The sequence below is a fragment of the Perissodus microlepis genome, chromosome 14, assembly GCF_051167445.1.
Source record: "Perissodus microlepis isolate ML-2025 ecotype Zambia chromosome 14, ASM5116744v1, whole genome shotgun sequence".
Classification (NCBI taxonomy): domain Eukaryota; kingdom Metazoa; phylum Chordata; class Actinopteri; order Cichliformes; family Cichlidae; genus Perissodus; species Perissodus microlepis.
Window position 1 is genome coordinate 19,586,106 of NC_140474.1, and position 24,097 is coordinate 19,610,202.

The window sequence follows — 24,097 nt, forward strand, 5'->3', positions numbered from 1 at the left end:
ACTGCCTACAGAGCAAGTATGAATGATGCCTGAGTGGACGTACACAACTCACAAGTTCCTGGCTCTCTCGGTTCCTCTGCAGAGGGTTTCCCTAAGAAGGTGGGCATAGCAGGGTCACCGGGGGACGGGGGGCTGTGCCTCACTGCCCTGCTCTCGTCGGAGAAACCCTCGTGCAGAGTTGTTCAGAAAGCCAGAAACTTGTGTGTTGAGTATGTCCTTGTGAGCCTCCACCATTTACTGGTGGGTGCAGCCTGGCCTGCCTAGAGACAGACCAGACCAGCTGCACAACACAGACACTTAAACCTCATCTGAGGACAAAAACTACAAGAATAACAGAAAAAAGAAAGAAAATGTAGCTTAGAACCATGCAGGGATACAGGAGACGGCAGCACTGCAGAGGTGAGGACCAGCAGCTGTCTGAAAGAGACAAAACAATACACACAAACACACACAACAACAGATGAGAAACAAACAGAGAGAGAGGAAAACATAGCTTAGAACCATGCAGGGATAGAGGGGACAGCAGCTTTTTATTTATGGATTCAAGGATCAAATGATCAAAGGTAATTTTGGTAAGATTCTAAATATATGTGACATCACATCCCGAAAGACAATTGGGTTGTCATGTGACATTTTTGTTTGACCCTGGTATTTTTTTACTTGGAGAATTTATCAGTAAAGTTTAAATATCATAAAAATTATAAAAATACGTGTTATTGCAATAACCGACGTTTTCTACAGTCATTGGTGCTAGAAGATTGCGGCAGCAGTTTAAAGTTGGGTCTTACTCTTCCCAGGCTGCTACATCAGCCGATCATTTTCTTGTAAATCTTGGCATTGCGCTAACCGTCAAGAATATATGTGACATATATTCCAACTGGGACGTCACTTGAATATATGTGACGGCTGTCATATGACAACCCAACTGGCTTACTTGGAGAATTTATCAGTAAAGTTTCAATCTCTGTCACCCCCACCTCCCCCTAAAAATAAAAATACGTGTTATTGAAATAACCGACGTTTTCTACAGTCATTTGTGCTAGCAGATGGCGGCAGTTCAAAGTTGGGTCTTACTCTGCCCAGGCTGCTACTGGTCTCTAGGTGACGCTGTGTTGTAGCTGATTGGCTGACGCGGTCGTGCGGTACGTCCTGTACGTTTTCTGCTGACACGTGACAGTACCCGGATTTTGGTGACGTCGCAGAACAACAAAGATGGCAGGAATAGGAAGCAGCACGTACTGGGAAGGTAAGGCAACACTCGAGCCTGTTTACAGCAAGTAGTATTATAACAGCACTTTTTTACCGTTTTCATAATATCAGCAATTAATTTGCCCCTGTCACTCCACCTCTGACTGTAAGAAACATGGTTTAAAAACATACATGCCACTACAATAACAAGTTAGCTCCCAACAAGCTAGCGAACTAGACGCCGTGTAAGTTAATTTAACTCTGTTCCTTCGGCGGTTTAAGCCGTGTCGTTGATCTAAACAGCTTATCAGCCTGGCACATCGAGTGTGTCAGCTGCTTCGTTAATTGTCGGCAGTGAGCAGATAGCGTTTTCATATTTTTCCCCCCTTGGTTAATGTAGTGTTAAAACAATGAGCTTTGTTGCTATAACGGTCTTGTTGCTTTAGCTTTGGGTAGCACGGGAGTTTTTTTTGTTGATGTTTAATGCAGAAAAAGAAATGGCATATTTTTTAAAATTGCCCCCCCCCCAATCCGGTGACAACTGATACAACTGTATCAGTTGTCACTGGATTAGAGGCGGGGTACTCCCTGAACAAGTCACAACTAAAACAACTAAATTGCTCATGGGACATTTCATCTTCGTAGTACCATGTTGGGTAAACGCGGACTTTGGTCAGAGACTTTGGTCTATATTCGCATGAAAACATCACACAGTTGGCGCCAATTTATGAATCTCCTGTACCACTACATCCCAAAAATGCTCTATTGAGATCTGAAGCCAGTGGTAGCCATTTGAGCACAGTAAAGTCATTATCATGTTCAGGAAACCAGTTTAAGGTGATTTGAGGTTTGTGGAATGGTGTGTTATCCTGCTGGAAACAGCCATCAAAACTGTGGTTATAAAGGGATGGATATGGTCAGCAACAAGACTCTGGTAGGCTGCTGCATTTAACTGATACTCATTTGGAGATAAGGGACCTGGTAATAGCCAGCAGACCATTATAACACCACTATCAGCTTGAGCTGTTGATTCAAGGCCAAATGGAGCCATGTTTTCCTGTTTTTTTAGGATCCTGCTATTTTAATGTTGCAGCAGAAATTAAGACACATGTACTGGGCAACGTTTTTCCAATCCTCTACTGTCCATCTTTGGTGAACCTGTGAACTGTAATCTTACTACCCTGTTTTGTCCTTAGCTGTCAGAAATGACACCCAGTGTGCTGTAGGTAGGTTATCTGCTTTAAGGTTTGATGTATAGTGCATTCAGTGATGTTCTTCTCCATACTTTGGTTGTTACAATTGTTTTTGTTTTCTATTTAAGTAGTTCTTGTTGCCTTCCTGTCAACTTGAAGCAGTCTGCCCATTCTCCTCTGTCTTCAACAAGGCATTGTCTGCCAGGGAATTGTTGCTCACTTGATATTTTATGTTGATATTTTATGTTTTTGGACCATTTTTTGTAACCCCTAGAAATGGTCATGTGGAAAAATCCTGAGTCTGAGTTTGTGAAATACTCAGACCACCCTATCTGCCATCAACAACCATGCCACATTCAAGTCACACAAATAACCTTCCTTGACACTTTGAACTTCAACAGGTCTTGACTATGTCTTGACTTGACTATGCCTAAATGCATTGAATTGAGGCAAAAATTTCCCCGTTGTGGGATCAATAAAGTCTTGTCTTATCTTATCTTATCTTATCTTATCTTATCTTATCTTATCTTATCTTATCTAATTGATTGTCTGAGAGTGTCACCATCTACCGGAACCGTGTTTGCACATATACTTGGCCAATAAACACGATTCTGATTCTTCTTATTATGATATTTGCTTTAATGAGTATTTGGATGTGTGTATTAAACAAATTGGCTAGAAAGTGTTTAATAGGGCAGGGCAATATGGCCAAAAATATTTATCATGATATATATTTTGAAATTTGCAATAACGATATAACTGATGATATAACTGACGCGAGACAAAATACTTTAAAACTCCACAACTTTATTGATGCAAAAAAAACCCCATCAATGTATTTTCACTTAAACAAGCAGCTGTTTTTTATGTGCATTAAAGCTATATAAAAATTTAACAGTGTAAATGCAAATTCCTTGCTGACAGTTTAACCAAAAAGACATTTCCAGTGGAAATGGGCCGACATATCCTTGTATAATATCCACAAAACTTAAAAAGAGGTTATACACACACAATACGGTAATATTATGTTGAAGCACAGTACGTATTACTCGGCGAGACTCCTGCCTACGGTAGCCGTAATGCTCTGACAATCCATCAAGCGGTGCGGGTTCTTAGCTTAGCAAAGTCGTACTAAAACATTTTTTGACAGATTTTTGAGCGCCGTGTACCACATAAAATCGGTTCGAGGTCAGTAAGCACAACCAGAATTCATACATACAGCGCACTTCGATTTTTCAGAAAATCAAAGGATTGATTTTAAGAGCGACTTATTTTCCAAAAAACACGGTAATAACGACGGCCCGCTAGCATGCTCTACCAAAAATAGTGCTTTGGTGTGTATCTGACGGACGAAAGCTAAACCAGTTCCACACCACTGAACCATTTTTACAAACCAATTCTGGTTCATCCGTTTCATTCAACGATCCGCTTTCGCCCTTCTCATTCTCTGTCGCCGCCATGCTTTTTCCGCCAGGTGCGTATGAAAACAAAGGCACTGCGCATGCACGCTTTACCCATATTCTATCGCGACATTTCATTTTCTTATCATTGCCCAACATTATACCGGTATTACCGTGAACGGTATGATATGGCCCAGCCCTAGTGTTTAACATAAATTATTCCTCTGTATAGGTTTCAGTGTTACATTTTTTGGATATCTGATATAAAATATTTTTAATAGAAGATGCACAAAAAGATTTTCAGTTTTGAAAATCTTGTCATGGTGAAATTTTGTTCTACATAGCTCTCATACTCTACTATACACTCTCTGCACAGTCAGCAACAGACAAAATAGACATCACAGCTGAGCAGTAGAGTCAAGTTGTCTTCATGTTGAGTTGCTAATTAAGAAAATAGCATTACAAGAAAGTTGAATGGACCATCTATCTATCTACCATCTATTTTCTACTCTGGGGTAATACTTAATTGATGGTGTTTTAGTTATTTTTAAGTATTTTACTGGGTTGTGTGCTTCTGTTACAGATCTGCGAAAGCAGGCCAGACAGTTGGAGAACGAACTTGACCTGAAGTTGGTCTCTTTCAGTAAATTATGCACCAGCTACAGCAGCTCCAGAGATGGACGTCGAGGAGACACGTAAGATTAAGGCTTCTCACTCAACTGCAGAGTTAATAACTACTAAAAAGCTGAAACAATTAATATTCATCTAGCAATAAATCTTTACCAAATGTAAAGATATATTTATTGTATTTTATTGTTGTCATATTTAATCACATATTTAATATTATTCTTAAAAACAACGATATAGTGAAAAGATATAAAGATATAATGAAAGCAAAGATTGGTTCCAAAGCTTAAACTTAATGTTTTTTATTTTATTTTATTGGAGTTGAAAATGGGTTACTAGTCAAAATGTTATTATTTTTAATTATATTCATCATTCAGAGTTTTCATATCTAGCCTGAATTGTAATCGTTAAAATGCATATTTGTTAATCAGCAAAAAAAAAGGTTAAGTCTCCAAAAGCACTCAAAGCGCTTTATACAGCATGCCTCATTCACCCATACACCAAGCACTTTTCTCTATGCCTAATTACTTTCTGTCTACTAATCACACACCTATACTCTGATGGATGCAATGGAGAGCAAATTTTGTTTAGTATCTTGCTCAAGGATATTTTGCATGCATTCTGGAGCAGCCAGGGATTGAACCACCAACCTTCAGATCAGTGGATGACCTGCTCTCCTAATCTACAGCCACCCCTAAAGTAGCTTGAATGGAATATTCTAACACAAAAACTACATGTTTCTTTATTGCAGACCTTAAGGATTTTGAGACCAAGTAGGCTTTTGAAACATTACCAATCAAGAAAAAAAAAAACCTTGATTACTTACTTCTGTTTGATTACAGTTATTTATTTTTTACTAACAGCTTTAAATTCTTTATTTGATGAATGTGTAATTTCTGCTATGAAATAAAGAACATTTCTTGTCCATTAAACACAAGAAAACAGTACAAGATTTTTTTAATGTGAGTTAAAAACCAATTACAAATAAGCTGCTTTAAATAAAAATTCTTAATATTCTTCCATCTTATTTTTCCTTTCAGGTCAGACACCACACCTCTGCTAAACAACTCTACCCAGGACAGGATGTTTGACACCATGTCAGTGGAGATTGAACAGTTGCTAGCCAAAGTAAGTAAATTGTCTCAGGTCAGTGGAAAAGGACGGCAAAAAGAATATAATAAGAACAGAAATGGATATATGCCTCGTCCTTCGTGTCTATCCATCCGTCCACTCTGTTTCCTTCTCTCTCTCAGCTGACTGCAGTGAATGACAAGATGGCGGAGTACACCAACTCTCCGGGCGCAGCTGCTCTCAACGCTGCTCTCATGCACACGCTCCAGAGGCACAGGGACATCCTACAGGTTTGCTGTCTTGTTCCTTTTTTCCTGTCGCTCATCTGTTTTCTATAGTTTTTTTTAAATTTTTATTTAATTGAAATCATTTTTCTTTCATAGCGACTTCTTCTCAGTTATAGTTACTGAACTCAATGAAGAACCCAAGAACTATATTCTAAAGCACATACTGAGTCTTAGGCTACGTTCACGCTGCAGGCGAAAGCGCATCAAATCTGACTTTTTTGACCCTATGCGACCCATATCCAATCATGGTATGACAGTGTGAACAGCACAAATCTGATATTTTCAAATCCGATCTGGGTCACTTTCGTATGTGGTACTGAATCCAATACATATCTGATGTTTTAGAAAGGGACTGCTGCTTGAATGGTCAGGTCACATTAAATCCGTCTTTTACATCACTGACACAAGACAGACACCAATTATCAGCGCCGGAGAAGCGCCCGATAACACATCGCGAACGCTTCCTGGCCGTCCAGTGTAGATGTTAGTGAAACTGTTGGGAAGACAACTTTGGAGAAACGTGAACATTTTATTTGTACTGTATAATCTGCAGATTCTGACAGAAATCTGCAACTATCCTTTGAAGCACCGCTCCTCTCTAAAACAGCAATAAGGATAATTATTAGGCCATATGTAAATAACAAAATAACTTTATAACTTAAAGCAAAATTGGGAAACGTAAAGTCCGAAACAAGTCTTTATATTAACGGCCATCAGTCAAACAATACTGTTTGGTCTGGGTCTAAGCAGAGCGCGTTGTGTGTGAGGTCTTCTTTTGTACATGCAGGCCGCTTTGAGGGTTCACACTAAAGCGCGTTTGCTGTCACATTTTATTTGTAGTGTGAACAAGTAGACAAAAAAATCGGATTTGATCAAAAAATTGGAATTGAGTACTAAGACCTGCAGTGTGAACCTAGCCTTAGTGGTTCAGTTTTGTCCTGTTTACCACTTGTTTGTTTCTCTGTCTTTCCTGTATTCCTTTTTTTTAAAAAAAACCTTTATTTTCCTCGAAGGACTACACACATGAATTCCACAAAACCAAAGGCAACTTTTTGGCCATCCGGGAAAGGGAAGACCTTCTAGGGTCTGTCAGGAAAGACATTGAGTGAGTACTCAGCCACAGCACCTTCTAATTTCATTTAGCTTTTATAGCAGTGTGGGAATGTTTTAATTAATTAATTAATTATTATTTTTATTAATGTCGTCGTCGTTGTTGTTTATTATATTATAGTAAATGATAAGATCTTACACACGCATGCTTTCTTGTGTTTTGATCTGAAAGGGTGCTGAGCAATAAAAACGGTCAAGCACTGCTCTTATGTCGTAGACCTTATTCCTGAGAGGAATAATTTAAACTTCACTTCCATTTGGCATGTTCTTGAACAAATAGAAGATTCGTGCTCTCTTTGGCCTTGCATTGAGGAACTGCATCCTCTCTTCAGATTTGCACAGTTTGAGGGAATTTATTGAAACGAAGGTCTCCCTAGACCATGAGTCTTCTTTTTGCAGTGGCTTATTGATCTGTGAAGGCACTGATGATGGCAAACAGTGAGCACTGCAGGATTCTTATTGATCCTTCCCTGTCCATCTAGAGTACAAAGAGAAGAGTTCTCATGCAGAGGCGTCTTGCAGGCAGGCATACATGTTCAATAGGAATACACTCACTTAACTATATATAAATATACAAATGTAGTATTCATTAAGTAATTTATAAAGTTCTTAAGGAGCTTACTATAAATTAAAATAGTTTACATTTTTCCAGAATGACCTGAGTGTGAAAAAACAACAGATTAAACAGCGTTGGGTGCAGTTTTTTAAACTGTTTCGAAATTATGAAACTAAGGATCGGGTACAGGATACTAAGCAGACTTTTGTGTAATACCAATTTGTGTCACGAGATGTTGTATCAAGTCATTGGAGCCTCGAGTGTGTCTTGAGTCCAGCACAAGAAGAAGGTAAAATACTGATGGAATGACAGATATTCTGGTGAATCAGACACTGCTAGAAAATGATGCCTTAACCACCAGCAGCAGTAAAGGAGCAGTCAAATGCATGATTTTATTCTCTCTGTTTTAACAGAGGACAGGAGAGGTTATCAAATATAGTGTGAATCTTTACTTAATAAAGTATTAATCAGGATTTTCATTACATTTGAAATCACTGAGAGTAATATTTTTTTAAGGACGTAAATGTATCTCTTTATATTAGGAGCCACTTCATTACATAGGACATCGGTGGAGCTTTTTTTTTCGGCCAATTGTTTTTATTTGGGTTTTTTTTTTTCACTTTAATGTTTGTTCTGCTTTTTCACCACTTTAAAAGCACCTTTGTCTGATCTTTTAAGTGCAAAAGATGCATTTTCATACAGTTTTCTAGCATGATGTGGCAACTTATTGCCTAGCAACCGGAAAATGACTTTTAATTAAAGAGACCACCCCTTATCTGAATGATCCTAAGTATCAATACTGGCAAATAATAGACAGAAAGCAATAAGATGTGACTTGAAAATATATGACAAAATTCTGTTGTCGAAAACAGCAAAAACAATTTCCTGATCACAGAATTCTGGACTTTGTGTTTTTACATTGTCTTCTTGGCAGCACAGTTTAAGCCTTGGCCTATCTGAACACTAACGTAGTTACAAGATGCTTTTATAAAATACAATTTTGGGGTCAGTACAGAAATGTGTAAAATATCATGACATTAATACAGTGATGGAATATCTGGTGCAGCTAAGCATTTTCTCTTTTGTCAGGTAGAGGGCAGTAGAGCTCTTGGCTGTGAAGTAAATGGACCAGCACACGTTTCAGAATATGTTTTCCATGTCCATACTGGTAACAAGAAGGAGTCCAAACTATCTAATTGATACAAGCACTCAAATGAAACAGTGAGGCATTTATCAAACACCATATCAATAACTTGCATTGTGCTTACAGACTACTGAAGCACACACACACCACATTCATAGTAATAGCATGCTGCAGAGCTGAGCTGAGATGTAACAACCCTTCTTCTCCTGCTTTGATTTTTAAATGTCAGCAACAAAAATGACAGTTTTCTATGATTTACATTGGTGCCCTTTTAAAAAGCCTCGCCGGAGTGATGAATCGGTCTGTCAGTACAAAGAATTCTGGTCCCACAGAAGCATCAGCCCAGTTGCTAGGGTGGTCAGATTGGGCTCAAGGCAGTCACTCTGGGGTGTACTATATGTGCTCATAGCCTTCCTCCTCCCCTGCTTGACGAGAGGGTGGGGCAGTGTTAAATGACCAGAAACGAAGAAGGCATGGGAGTCAGCAGTTCAGGGCTGCTGATAGCTAGAGATTCATCAAACAGAAAAGAATGGGTTTGCTGTGTTTACTTTGTGAGTGGTGCAACGCCCATCCATCACTTCTGACTGCTCAGTAGAGGAGAGCACGGTTCTTTTTATGTTTCTTCATTAACCATAAAAAAAAAAATCTCTTTTTCTCCTTTTTTTTTCTCTAGGAAAACAGTTCTTTGAATTTTGCTTTGTTCACTGCAGCAGCTTTAATTCAAAACATCTGACAAAAATGACACATTTAAGGAATCATTATTTTTAAATGTCCCTGCAGTTTCTCAGACTCAGACCTACTTGGGCAGTTGACCAATCATGGCTTATAGTTTTATGGAAACGCAATATTTAGTCTGAAGAATTATTATTATTGCAAAGGGTGGCATCCTTGGTGTGAAAATACAAAAAGGAAATTAGTTATTTGATGCAGTGTTAAATAAAAAAAATGGGTTGGAAACACAAAAAGAGCCATGAAAGACAATCAAGTCGTAAAAAAAAAGGAAAAAAGTTTAAAATGCTTACCTTCTCTGTCTGGCTTTTCTGATTAATTAAACATTACATAATCACTGTATGCAATAGCCATATATGCTACAAATATTAGCAGTTTGTGTGAATTAGTAAAGCGCTACCATACCAGTAAAGCGATTAACACCTTTAACGATGTTATCACATTGCTAATGTGCAGTTTAAGGAACAAGGCCTTTACATTTTTATATTCCTTGTATATGCTGTGTGTTTTAGTGGTCCTTGCAAAGAAGAGTGAGATCTGCAGGATAAAACGCAGATTGTCACCTCACTTTGAAAGTTAGCCAGCCTTTGGTACCCTGTGGCAATCTGCTTGTGAAAATTACATTGGCAGCCTTACAGATTGCTCCTTTTTGATTGACTTCTGATTCTGATGTATGCAAAGTTACAGAGACAAGAATTGGGATCAAGGCTGTCGCCTGTTAACTTGGGCTGTCATTTTAGATTTATTTCTTATCTACACTTTGAAAACTTGATTTTGACACACAAGTAATTCTGCAATTGCCTATATGTTGAAAATTACCATTCATTTAAAAAAAAAAAAAAAGTATTATTCACGAGTGTATCTGCCTGCCTTTTTAGGACATACAAGAGCGGTTCTGGGGTCAACAACAGAAGAACAGAGCTGTTCCTAAAGGAGCATGAGCATCTGAGAAAGTAAGTTCCCAAAGCATTTGTATTATTTAACCATAGCAGTTAAAAGTAGAATAAGGTTGCCACCCTAAATGTGAAATAGTCAGATTTTTTTTAGGAAAGCAAGCTGGAATAACCTTGATGGCGCAGGCCCACGATTTGGGAAAAACAAATAAAAATGTCTTTTTCTGACACATTCATTTGTTCTCTTCATGCGTTTACTTCATAGCAGATGTGAAGTTCTTCTGTTAATTCATAACTTAAGGTCTTATATGAGCATGCATGACATAGAAGATCAAATCCTGATCTCTAGCAACCTTAGTATCCCACAATCTTTTGGCTGACTCTCAACCCCTGCAGAACAGCATGTGGTTCTTTTTTTTTTATGCGTTTCCCTGTGTTTGTGCCAGAGGTGTTAGATGCACACTGCATGGAAAGTAAAATTGGATAGCAGCAGGGCACACACACACACAAACATACCCACACAAAGAAACGAAACACAAATTTACCACAGAGCTATTTACATGGCCAATACATAGCAGTGTGACTGATTAGTATTTGCATTTGTTTCCCATATCAAGTTCTCAAAGGAATAATGCTGCAATTATTCCCTCTCAAAGACCTCTCCATTCATTTTCTAACAGGCTTTACCTGCTCCCACAATGCATGGCTAATATTTATATACTGAAATTGATGTTTATGTAATGACCCTTTAAAATACAGTGTGGTCTAGTTAAATAACTTTAATCGCATAGCATTTTATGGATTTTTTTTATGTCTTTGAAATAAAACAGTAACACTTTTACTATATGTTCAGTTAAATATAAATTTGCATTTAAATTAGTAACTAACACGAAGCAACTAGCACGAAGGTCAGTAACGCTCCTGTTTCAACAACATTAAATTGTATTTAACAGGTATCTTAAATGTTAATCTAGCCACCTCCTCCAGCTTGTTTGAGGAAACACCAAGAGATTCCCAGGGCAGCCGAGAGATATTATCTGTCCAACGTGTCCTGGATATGAATATGAGAAAGCTCATTTCCGCCGCTAGCATCCAGAACCTTATTCTTTTGGTCACTACCCAAGGCTCTTTACAATAGTTGAGGGTAGGGACGTTGGACGACCAGTAAATCGAGACCTTTGCTTTTTCGCTTTGAGTCAATCTCCCACTCCCCTTGCCCATCACTCCTAAACAAGACCTTGAAATATTTAAACTCTTCCGTGGGACAATAACGCATCCCTGACCCGGAGTGGGCACTCCATCTTTTTCTAGCTGACGACCATGGCGTAAAACTTGGAGGTGCTGATTCTCATTCCGTCGCTTCATACTCGGCTGCAAACTGCTCCAGAAAAAATGAACAGAATCTGTGACAAAGGGCAGCACTAGCAAAGTCCAAAACCCACTGTGAATGAGTCCGACTTATTGCTGGCTATGTGGACAAAGCAACAGTTTCTGTGGGATCGAATGGGTCTTAGTAACGGGTCCGACCACGCATACTCCCGAAGCATTTCACACAGAATACTCAGAGGGTATGGCTTCTGCAAGTCCACAAAACACATGTAGATTGCTTGGGCTACCTCCCATGAACCCTCAATCATTCTCAAGAGTATAAAGAGCTGGTCCAGTGTTCCGTGACCAGGGCAGTTATTTGGGACAAAAACCACATTGTTCCTCCTGTATCCCGAGGTTCGACTAACCATCTGTACTCTACTTTTCAGCACCCTGACATAGGTTTTGGGAGGCTGAGGAGTGTGATCACCCTATAGTTGGAGCACAACCTCTGGTCCCCCTTTTTAAAGATGGGAACAACCACCCCAGTTTGCCAATCAGACCTTTGGATTGTCAAAGATCTTTTACCGTCCAACAATATTCTTAGTTAAAGTCAGCAGTGCTCCACCTGAACTATACACAGTGCAGGTAGACCACCACTTTCCCCTCCTGAGTCGACTGATTGTTTTCCAGAAACCATTCGAGGCGGTCAAAAAGTATTTTTCCATGGCCTCTCCAAACTCCTCCCACAGCCCAGTTTTTGCTTCAGGCACTGCCCGAGATGTGTTCTGCTTGGCCTGTTGGTAACTATCGGCTGCCTCCAAAGTCCCACAGGCTAACCAAGCTAGGTTAGGACTCCGTCTTTAGTTCGATTACGCTCTTCACCTTCAGTGTCGACCATTTGGTTCAGGGGTTACACCCATGCCAGACACAAACTACCTTGCGGCCACAGCTCTGTGTAGCAGGTTCATCAATGACTCAATGTCCCTAGTCTACCAATGGAATGTTGTCGAAGCTCTGCTGGGAGTGGAAGTGGCCTAGGGTGTACCATATGTCTCTGTGTTTTTTGTTTATTTGTTTGTTTGTTTTTTGACGGTATGTCTTTATAGCACCTATTTAATGGTACTGATAAACAGTATCAGTAAATTTAATACTGCAGTGAAAGTGTCCATGGCTCCCTCATCTCTGTATTCTGTAGGTCTGTAGTCAGTTTTATTTAATACAGTGCAAAATTACAACAACAGTCACCTCAAGGCGCTTTATGTTGTAAGCTATACCCTACAATAATACAGCAAAGAAAACCCCAACAATCATATGACCCCTATGATCAAGCGGTTTGGCGACAGTGAGAAGGACAAACTCCCTTTTAACAGGAAGAAACCTCCAGCAGAACCAGGCTCAGAGAAGACGGCCATCTGCCATGACTGGTTGGTGTGCTGTGTCTATTTTTCTCTTTGTCTTCCCCCATTTCTTTTGTGTTGTCCAGAAGGAAATGGAATGCGGTGCTACAAATGCTGTGACTCTTCTATACTGAGCTATAGGTGGCAGCAACATGTCAAGATATATGGCAATGTGCAGATAAAGATGAAGAAGAAGAGGACTGCAGGCCAAAAGAAATGGATGTAAATAATTGAGAGGAAGGAAATGGATTCAACACATTTGTTAGAGCTCAAGGATATAATCAAAGGTATTGCTGAGTTAAACAGAATAAAAAATGAGCAGAGGTATTCTAGCGTTCACAAAACACTCAATATTTGATGGTTAATTGGAGTACAATTCAGCCTGTGTAAGTTCAGTGGTTTTCAAGAATCACATAGGGACTGCTGAACTGTATAACATGACATTTCATTACCATGAATTGTTCAGGTGGGAAACATTTGGTCCTAGCATTCATATGGATGCTACTCTAACACATTACTGCCCATGTTATTGGACACTGAGCAACCCCCTGATGGGGGTGGCGTCCCACAGAGAACAGTGTATCTTACCACACCACAGAAACTGCTCAGTGGATGTATCATACAAACCACATAACACAATGGATACTTTAACAGCATCCCAGTACCAGACAGTACTCCTGTGACATAATAGCTGGAGATGGCTTCAATTTCGTGGCTGATCAGTGAATATTTAGGTGTGCTCATTTTAGCACATGAGGGAGACAAGTTAATGCTTCAAGTGCTTGAGTGGGTCGAAGAATATTTTGGCTCCAAACATCTTAACTGAATATGTAATATAAATTATTTTAAAATGAAGATTATTTAAAAACACACACACACAGCTAAACATTACCATTTGAGATGCTTTCTCAGCAGTCGGGCTGTTTTGCTTGTCATTTGCATCTGATCAGGATATTGTTAATTAAATTATGTTATTAAACCACAGCCCATACTATCTATAGGGCTTCCCCTTACCATTGCCATAGATGGGAGGGAAAGTGGATACTGGAGATGAGGATTGAGTTACACTTGATTGATCCTATTAAAGCCATAAAACAGGAAAGGGAAAAGAGAGAAAAGGGATGGAATGTGTTGGTGAGTATCACTGTTATCCACAGATACCCGATAAATATGAGAGATTTGAGTGAAAATCTTACTTTCCCGATTCCTGGCGCAGTCTGTGATGATCTCTTGTCAAAGGTGACTTTTATGGAAAAGTAGCATGAATAATGAGGTTTCTTTTATGTAAAGCTGCATGATCTGTTTTAATTTATTGAACTTTTTTTGCTTCATCATGCTGCCCCAATAATTTAGTGTGGAAAATGTAAGTAGGAGGCCTTGTGTAATGACTGTGTTTGAACCATTTATAAATTGGCAAATGATGGCTTGAGGCTGCCAAACTGGTCAGCTAAGGCTAATCAATTTGCAGCCTATAAAACAGCTCTCTTGCAGTTAATCTACAAGCTACTGCAGTGAGTGAAATGCTTGCAAATCTCTATTGATTCTTAAGAGAACCCACTGAAACAGATATCAGTGAGCAACTTTTATTTATTTCATGACTGCACCTTCAGATATGAAGATTCATACCTATGTTTTATCATCTGAGAAGGGGTCCGCTTTACCATAGGAGTGAAAATATAAAGAAAGGAGACAATGTGGCAAGCATCTAAAAAAAAAAAAAAAAAAAATCATCCTCTTCCTCCTCACCTCAAGATTCATCACCTGAGCTGAAGTCAGGCCTCTAACACATGAAAATGTGTATAAACATGTTTATGTGTTCTAGATATTGTTGCAATTACTCATTTTCAGCAGCTACGAATGAGCCGGCTTTAACAACAGTAGCTGGTTGTAAGCTATTTTGCCAGCTAACGTTAGGCTTCAGTGTCTTAAAAATCACATTTTCTCTCTGACAGTTTGACACTCTGCGAATGAACTCTCGTATTTGCTCTCATGTGAGAATATAATTTGAGTCCAACAATGTTAGTTCCACTTAAAAAAAAAAAAAAAACGTTTCATTAATGCTCGGTAACAGTGGATAACAGCGGTGCTAACCGACAGAAAAGTTCATTGTATCCTCAACATCTCACCTCAGTATTGCTATCCTCAGGAAGAAGTGAGCTTCTCTGACTCCATGACTTGTATTGGATTCTTTTCACAAAGATTTACAGCCTCCTCCAGAGTAAATGGTTACATAAGCTTGTCATCTGGCATATAAACAGTGGACTGCTTAAACTTTCTTAACCAAATCCAGTTGTTAAGTGATGACGTATAAACCCTGCTTCCAGGTCCAAACTACTCTGCGTTTATTAAGTGATCACTGTCGGCAGCACATTTTAAAGCTTGGTTTTTAAAACCTTACAGTATAACTACAGACCAGCACATACAACAGCATATTAATCACTAACCTTGTATTGTGGATGGATTATCTCAGTTGTTCTCCTGACTGAAGTTTGGTCCGGTTACAGCATCCTGCCATGCAATTGCATTTGCCCCTAACCATCGGAAACCCTCACATTACCTTGAATCGAGTGGAAAAAAGTTAGCGTTCATCCTCCAGCTTTACCGTGTTTATATTATGCTAACCATAGCTGCGTAGCTAGCCACCACGTACCACATCATTATATACCAGCTTGCCCAACTTCAGTAACCCTACAAACGTCACTGCTGTTTAGTTTTTTGTCTTTGTTTATGTCAGAAGTGATAGCAGAGCTGTATGTTTTATTTTTTTCTGAAATCCCTCAGTCAGAACATGGTATATTATCTTTAGATGGAAGCTAGCGAGCCAACTCCCTGCTAACTTCAAACTCCGTTAAACTTCATAAATTCTGTTTTCGTGGATGCCTGGATGTTAAATTTAATTGTTACACCTGGTAGAGCAGCTACACTTATCATTTTATTAAAGATGAGAGAATTTAGACCATTTTTAACTCACAGTGATGCCACATTGTCCGTTTGACTGTGGGACCTGAAGCGGAGTTTGGACCCGGAAATGGCTAATGACGTCAGACTTAAAGACAGGATAGCAAACCAAATAGTGAAAGACTATTTTTTTGTTTGTTTGTTTTTTTTAAACACACAAACAGTAGTAGAAACACACCGATTGGCCACAACTATTACTGGGTACAGTCTAAATTTAATGTTTTCGATCTCTCTTGGTTGACTACAGCGGCAGCTATAGCTAAGATTATGTACTTAAATTGGAAGGTGTAAGAAAAAAAACTTGAATGAAGTTGAATCCAGTCTATAATCTACTGACATCTAGTGGTGAGGTTTTATACACTGTAACTTTAAGGTAGCTTTCATCAGTTTTCAGTATGTGGTTCTACAGCAGTCAGATGTTTCTACATATTAGAGCTGAAAGCTGTTTTCAGTTTTGTCACTGATACTCATTGCTTTAGCTTTAGTTTATAATAGTCTTTGGCAAGTGTAACTTGATGCCATTTAGTAATTAAAGCTACTATAAATGCTGCTCATCTGTTATTTCGCCCCATCATTGGTTCTTTCTCCATCCTTGTAGATCTGTTTTTCCAGTTCTCTTTGCCATAGAGGTTAGTCTTCATAAATAAACAAGAGGGAGGGAGGGGTAAGTCCATTAAAAGTTCATGCTGCAACAGCTTTAATGGTAGTGGTCACATAAGGACTTCTAGTTCAAACTCACAAGGAAATCCAATGATGATTCTCTGGATGCTTTTCTTGTCACTCACAAAGTTGAGTTATTAAGCTTTAAGACATGCTCCGAGTCTTTATTTCAGTAAATACTGTCACAACTCATCATTTTGTGTCCATTTAGGCTCTATAGTCTGCCTGTTTCCAAATGTGTAAGCTCTGTTTGCCAGGCTCATACGAATTGCATGTGGTGCTTTGCTGCAAGTGAAAAAGCATCTAAATATCATCTACATATCAAACAAGACATATTCAAATTGTGCATTTTTATAACAAATAAAAAATTAAAAAGTTAGTGTAGCATAACGAACAAGGGCATCAAATCGCACGATCCATGAGCCACACCCAACAGCTGCAAAGAACCTGCAATTTGTGAATGTTTCTGTTTGCTAATCATTAAGGCCAGCATGGTTGCTGAATAATTGTGTACTTTGCTAAGTTACTTAGGTAATTTAGCAAAGTACACAATAGTAAATTGGTGAGAGTTAGGTATTTTACAACTACAGTGCTCAGGCTGTGTGGGTTAGTTATCTTCACAGTTGTCCAGTTAATCTGTTTTCTTTTAACAAGGACAGTTAATTGCCCATTTTAATAATGGAAATACTCAAATAGCCAGGGCTGGTACTTCTAAAACTGTAGTGGCCAGTATATCATGCCCATATCTCTTTTATAATTTTTTTGCAAGGTCTTGATCATGGTGAACTCTACAGGTTTTCCACCTAGCATTTTAAACAGGTGTTCAAAGTCTCTCTGTCACTCTGTCCTCTTCAAGATGCCTGCATTTAGTCTGTCTAGCCTGTTGCCGATTTTTAAGTTTGCACCATGGATACACGGTGAAGTGCTTGCCTCGTATTCTTTCTATCACATTACAACTTACCACAGAACTAGTTCAGGACGTTTAGAGATTTAATTATAGATTTACCCAACAAGAGTGTTTGTGGACCAATTTGGATCAGTTAATTTATGTTTTTTCACACTTTTGTAATGATATGAGGATAATACCACAGCTTATTTTAAATCTATCATCCATATCAACCATATTCACTGACTAGCTCACACAAAACAGTCCATTATGATCTATTTCATATCCATTTCCCTGTGAAAGCAATTTAAACATTAAGATTGTTTATGGTTTGGGAGAGAAGACTCATTTCAGTGAGTTGAAAGTGTTTAGCTGCTTACTGGCATGTTCTGATTTTCCTCTCAGTACTTAATGTTGGTAATGTTTTAGTGGGACTTCTCAGTAGCAAAACGTGTACCATAGCTTCATTGACAAATGATTCTCCTACCAGAAACGCTACATCCAGATGAACAGAATGAACTTTCTGGGATTTCCTTACCAGGATGACTGAGCGTGCAGTTTATGTTATCTGTTGGCCCTTCAACTAAACTTTGATGTAAACTTTGGAGGTCATTCAAAGCCCTTCTTTGGATATTGGCTGCCTTTTCTTCTTTTCTCTGTCAGGACGATCCCACACTGCATCAGTAATGTTGTGGTCCAGGTTCTGGGGAGGCACACCATGCTGACATAGGCCAGGTTTTTGGCTAAGAGCTCTTTGGGAATCATCGTGTTGATGCAAAATACAATGTTGTGTGTATCAAACTTTGTTATCTTTGGCATTTTTCATAAACTGAGCTGAACAAATGATGTGTATTTGCAACAAGCTGCTAGAAACAAAGTGCTTTGCTAAGTCGACTGTTATGTGTATACACAATACTGATTCATATTAGGTTAGTTAGGTGCTTTTTTCACTTGAGTGGCTTAAAAGACAAAAAAAAAAAAACCCTTCCTCTGAAAAGGGTGAGGCACAAGGATTTGACTGAAGATGAGTGAAAAAGCAGCCAAACAGAAACTATGAAAGACATTCAGAAAGCCTAAAGGACTATTGGCTTGAGACAACTTTAAAGGACTGTTTTAATCCTTGTAGCCATGATTTTGCAATGCATGTAGTATTTTTTTTTTAACATACTGTTCAGATGAAACCAAAGTGTACATAATTGTCAATAAGCATTGTGTCTGTGTGATCATTTGTTTGTGAATCGCAGCAGATCATGTGGACAGTATGGGTTGATTCATCAAAATGGAAAGGGCAATTAGCTTGAAGCTAATGAGTGACTTAATGACTACAGGAAAACAACTGACCAAGGGAAACAGAAAGAACCCCACTCAAAGCTGAAACCACAGAAATTCTAATATACATAAATGGCACAATCAAGCTCACCACTATAGCTGCAGAATGATTATGGAGGATATAAAGCATAAATCTTTTGCCACATCTCATCTCTGCACATAAAAACTCCATAAATCAAGGCGGATCCCGAGCTTTCTCTTTTTCCTCTTCAGCTCATTATTTATCAGCAGAACACTGTCAGGTGAAGGACAGTTAAAGGCTTCGTTTTTTTGTCGCACCTCCTTCCATCTTTTAAGCAGTCTCTGTCCATATTGCATTCTTAAGTTCTTCTTCTTCTTCTTTGGCCTCTTTCAGACATACAGTGTTTGCTCGCACCAATTAATTTAATATTTTATTAACCAAATACTTATTTCAAGTTTTTATATGTTTTAAAATCTCAGATCCTAGAATATAATTTCTGGTCTTTTTCTAATGCTATAAAGTCTTATTCCTACTGCATAATTGCCTAATTGCAGTCTTTTTCACTCCACCCACCAGCTCCCACAATACATTTATTAAGTGAAATGGTAACTGGCATCTAACTCATAATGAAGTTAGATGCCAGTTATCATTTCACCTCCTGTAACTGATTTCATTCAGTCAGACAAATGCAGTTACGATCTTACAAACTACTGCCAAAAAAGCAGGTTGGTGGCAGCTGTGATCCAAGAACAGAAGGATGCACAGCCCACATTGTGAATATGCATTATAGTCCAATTGGTCCTGCCCACTCGCTGTCTAGAAGACAAAAAGTTAAATAAGACATATTACCTTTCAATACCACAGATTGTAGGGAGCTCTAGTGAAAAAAGTGTTATGTCTGGGCTTGGCTTTCTTTACCACCTTTCCTGTAAACACTCACTGCAAAGCAAAATAAAAGTCAGCTGGAGCAGAAAAGAGTTCTATCAAGTCACAGATGAAGAAATGGACTGCTAATTGGTACCCAGTAATAGTTTATCAAAACTGAAGCACAGATATCTGAGACTGACTTTACCTCGCAGCAAACCATAATATTATTCAAATAAAAGCGCTCTAAAAGTTTATGATGCAGATGCATGCGTGCACACACACACAAACACAAACTGTGCATTTTCCTTTTTATTCTGAGTAAACCGATATGTTTCGTAGGTCATTATTTTGATTTGCTGTGGTACAAGACAACAGAGTGATATTCGCAGGTGGGCAGACTTGAGCAGGTGAGGTACTGGAACCTAGAACGGGAGGTTTGCCCACAGGGAGCATAAATAAAAGTTATAAGATAACTGACTATCCACTAGTCAAAGAAAAATTGGCAGATTAGTCAGCTACCAAAATAGTCTTTAGTTGCCCTAATTGCTAGTAACCTAGAGGAACTACAGTTTTTGCCACATTTTCCAGCTCTTGGTGGTTTCCTCTCATGTTTGCCCATCAAGAGAGAGAATGAGAGAATCACGAAAACTGTGATGCAATCAGGAAGATCTCGCATCTTGCAAGTGAGGTATAAATCTTTTAGCGCCTTCTCTTACTTCATCTCAACATTGTTAAGAGCTTAACGGAAACCACACATTGAGCATGCAGGTGGAGGATGTGGAGCAGGTGGAGGATGTGGAGCTGCTGAATGGAAGATGAATGACTGTTGAACTATGAAATACAATCCCTGCAGTTTTGTTTGTTTGGTTGACTTTAGTTCTCTGGAACATTATCCAAATTGATTCCAATTAGAAGATAAACCGCTGAAAGCTTTTTTGCTTATGAGCAACCTGAGACACAAAACAAGTGTTACAGCATAAGAGGTTTGTGTGGGATTGGGAGTGTAGCAGTGCCTTCCACTTTCCCCTCTTTTATGCAGTGATGCAGAACGTTAACCTCCGGGCATCTGAGTTGATTTATCCATGAGGGGAAAATGAACAAAACAAAGAAAAAAGAAAAAAAAAAAGATTAATGCCTTTTTTTGTGCATCTCAGTCACTGCTATATGGGCCAAATATACTGGTGTTGTTGCCCTTGCAAACATCAACGGACCTGTTGCAGTTGGCACACGAGTGTACAATTTGCTGGCTTTTGCTCCCATTTTAATGATAAATCAGTACAGAAGCTCAGAGACTCACAGATTGTACAGGAGGAGATCTTAAAAGACACTCAAAACTGTGCAAGTTTTGTTCTGTTTTTTAATTTAACAGAATCTACCACAGCTCTTTTTTTTTTTTTTTAAGTGAAAAAGTATATCAGTCTTCCAACAGCTTGACCAGACCAAACCATACTGTAGCATTTGTGTCAGGAAGTATACAAATTCTGCCAAATCAAGCATGCAGATTCCTTGTTTATTCTGCAGTGCTTGTATCAATATCTAACCAGTGCCCTTCCCCTGCATTTTTCTCTCCTTCTCACTGTCTATAGCTCAGATCGACTGATGGATGACACAATAAGGTAAGCCCTTCTTTCCCTTATTCATCTGAGTCTGGTTCTTACAAAGATTTCTTCTTGTTTGTTGTTGCTAAGTATGTGCTCACAGAGCATTGTTGCTTTGCATTATTTTCCCCTTTATAATGTGGCTGGCTCTTTTCAGTATAATTTAAAGTCTCTTAAGATGAGTATTGTTCTGGTTTCTGGCTATAGTTAAAAAAAAATGGGTTTAAAAATTACAGTTCTCTCAGAAGTGACAGATAACACGTTATCTTCTTAAATATAATGAACTGTAGTTTACAGGTTATCCTTTTAAAAAGTTTTGTAGATGTAGTTAGTTTAATCTTAATGACCTCAGTCCAAGGAGAAGAGGCACTGTGTGCGGCACATATTGCATTAAGAGGCACTATCATAATTTGTGATCTGGGGTTTTATTCAACAGTTTGCTGGACAGTTTAACATTCCTCGTTTAGGTCACCAAAAAACAAAAACTGACTGATCAGAGAGTGCACTTCTGTCCTCCAGCTCTGATTCTCATGAGCCGGTTAACACTGACTAGTCGAGGTTGCTGGTATCAGCAAAGTGATTCTTCCTGACTGAGGAGAACATGATCCCCAAAACACAGCTCCAGGCCAAGACTGCAGATTGTCCCCTCAGCAACCTCCAAACCACAGGAGATGCTAAGACCCCACCCACCCGTGCTCACACATCACACGCACAACACATTCAGACGAACACAGTGGTCATAGTCTCTCAGTGCTCAGTCGAAACACACATGCACACACACACACAGCTCGTCGTCTTTACCAGCCAAAAGAGTAAACAACTGGTGATTTCATTTACTTTGTTTTCACCGGCATCCTCTGGGGATCTTTTACTCTGAGATGGGAGGAATTGGTCCCCTATGACTAGTTCTGTTTGTCACCAGTCTGAATACTAGCATAATCCTACATGTAGTGAAAATTTAGAATAATTGAACATTTTTTGCTCGAATCAATATTTTTCCTTTCTAATAATATAATGACACATGTTCAAATAGTCAAATAGTATAAAAGCTTTTATAATTGGCTGATGTCACATCATCTTTGTCATGTCTTTTTAAAGTAATTTCTCTCCTTGCATGAGCAAACCAGTACCACTCACAGCCACTGCTGCTGGCATCTAGCCATTAGTTATTGTTTATAGAACCTGTTTGTGGATCTTTTTTGGTACAGCTGTGGAGAGGTTACTGTAAGAGAAATAAATGATTATTGGGGATTAGTTCTTACAACTAAAAGTTGAACAAAGTGCTTGAAGGTGGGCTCTGAAGCTTGTATTGATTATTTTGTGTAACATAGAGCCTGAAACCTTTCCTGCCAACTGCTCAGCTGCACTTTGCTGCTCTGAAGATTCCTGAGGCCCAAGTTTTAGAACAAGAGGCACAAAAACACAGCACATCTGTACTGCCCTTATAGGTGCCTAACCATCTCATAGAGATACTGCATGCAGGAGGGAGGAATAGTGTTTGAATGAGCAGGAATGATCACAATTTTAGGTTTTACCCTTTAAATCCTTTTCTGTAGTTTTGGTTTACAAAAAAAAGTTTAGAAACAGTACTGAATGACACAGGGGCTTTACAGCACCACAGTGTTTGGTGGAGACAACCAAAGTAAAAAAGAAAAGATAAAAATTACATTTTCTAACTCGCCTACAGTCAGAGGTACTTTTACATTACTAATAAAGAGCAAAGACATGAAGGATTGTCACTTTTCTCTACTCATCTGTTTTGCTACATCTTTCTTTTTCTTCAGCATTGCTATGGCGACCAAGGAGAACGTAACCTTCCAAAGGGGCATGCTGAAATCCATACAGAGCAAGGTCAATACTCTGGCCAGTATCCTTTATGTTGCACATGTGCAGTGTTGTGTGCGGGGAACCAAATGGCCTCCTTTAAAGTTATCTTTAAAGGATTTCTAGACTGAAATCAGTATAGGACATTCAAAAATTAGCGCTCACATATTTGATAGAAAATGGTCTTTCTTATTAGGATTTATAGAAATGTAGCCAGTAATAGTGTTACTGAGGTTACTATATCCCATATTTGTGTATTTTTCCTTAATTTTACACTCTTTTAGACCGTTTCCCAGCTATCAACAACCTCATTCAGCGAATCAACCTGCGAAAGAGAAGGGACTCTCTGATCCTTGGCGCAGTGATTGGCGTTTGCACCATTCTCCTCCTGCTCTATGCCTTCCACTGAAACTCAGTCTTTAAAGAGGCAGGATTCATCTGCTCTTTGTAGCATGGAAACTCTCTGGGGGCTGAGCTGAGTGATTGGAGGACCCTGGAGGTTCCCGAGCAGAAGGACATTAAGTTGGTCCAGTTTTGGGACAGGAGCAAATTTTGGCCAACATTTTCTACTGAACCTGTATTTAGCAGCGGGGACAGATGGTGGGTTGGTGGTTGGGTGTTTTCTGCCAACAAGAGAACGAAGACCAAAACTACAAATAAGACTAGATAAAAATATATATATTGATAAATCACTTTGAGAGCAATTCTGTGCCACTGAAAGTGTAAAGAGACTGTGAGATTGTGTGATGGATTTATTATTTTTTTCACAGGTGAAGGATTTTAAGCTGAATGGTTGTTTTTAATTGGTGGAGTGGGATGGATAGTTAATTGTGGGCTGTACAATGTGAATTAATAAATTATTCATATCAGTATGTACAACAAAGTGTGTGACACTAGAAGATGCTCATTTAGAACATTTTTGAAACTCTATTATTTGAAACTTCATCAACATTTCTGCATAAATTTAATGCCACCACAAGGCTCCAATAATAATAATAATAATAATAATAATAATAGTAGTAGTAATAATAATAATAATAACAATTAATAATAATTAATAATAATCTGTTACATTTTATGTGTTTTACTCGTGGAAAGTGGATTTAT

The 24,097-nt window shown here is 38.7% G+C and overlaps 1 protein-coding gene across 1 annotated transcript; it reads left to right on the forward strand.

Annotated features, from left to right (window-relative positions):
• Positions 1-1,167: 1,167 nt before the first annotated feature.
• On the forward strand, positions 1,168-23,873 carry gosr1 (golgi SNAP receptor complex member 1). Its single transcript, XM_084950190.1, has 9 exons — positions 1,168-1,246; positions 4,365-4,476; positions 5,449-5,536; positions 5,662-5,769; positions 6,780-6,871; positions 10,184-10,258; positions 21,155-21,184; positions 22,951-23,033; positions 23,275-23,873. The coding sequence occupies exons 1-9, from the start codon at positions 1,213-1,215 to the stop codon at positions 23,397-23,399; spliced, it is 747 nt and encodes a 248-aa protein (XP_084806316.1). The 5' UTR covers positions 1,168-1,212; the 3' UTR covers positions 23,400-23,873.
• The last annotated feature ends 224 nt before the right edge of the window (positions 23,874-24,097 follow it).

What these genes read in the sequence shown, in the direction of transcription:
- gosr1 (XM_084950190.1), top strand. Translation starts at nt 1,213, where the DNA reads ATGGCAGGAATAGGAAGCAGCACGTACTGGGAAG. An exon ending in GATGGACGTCGAGGAGACAC is followed by an intron (nt 4,477 to 5,448) that starts GTAAGATTAAGG and finishes TTTTCCTTTCAG; the next exon opens with GTCAGACACCACACCTCTGC. An exon ending in GAGCATGAGCATCTGAGAAA is followed by an intron (nt 10,259 to 21,154) that starts GTAAGTTCCCAA and finishes CACTGTCTATAG; the next exon opens with CTCAGATCGACTGATGGATG.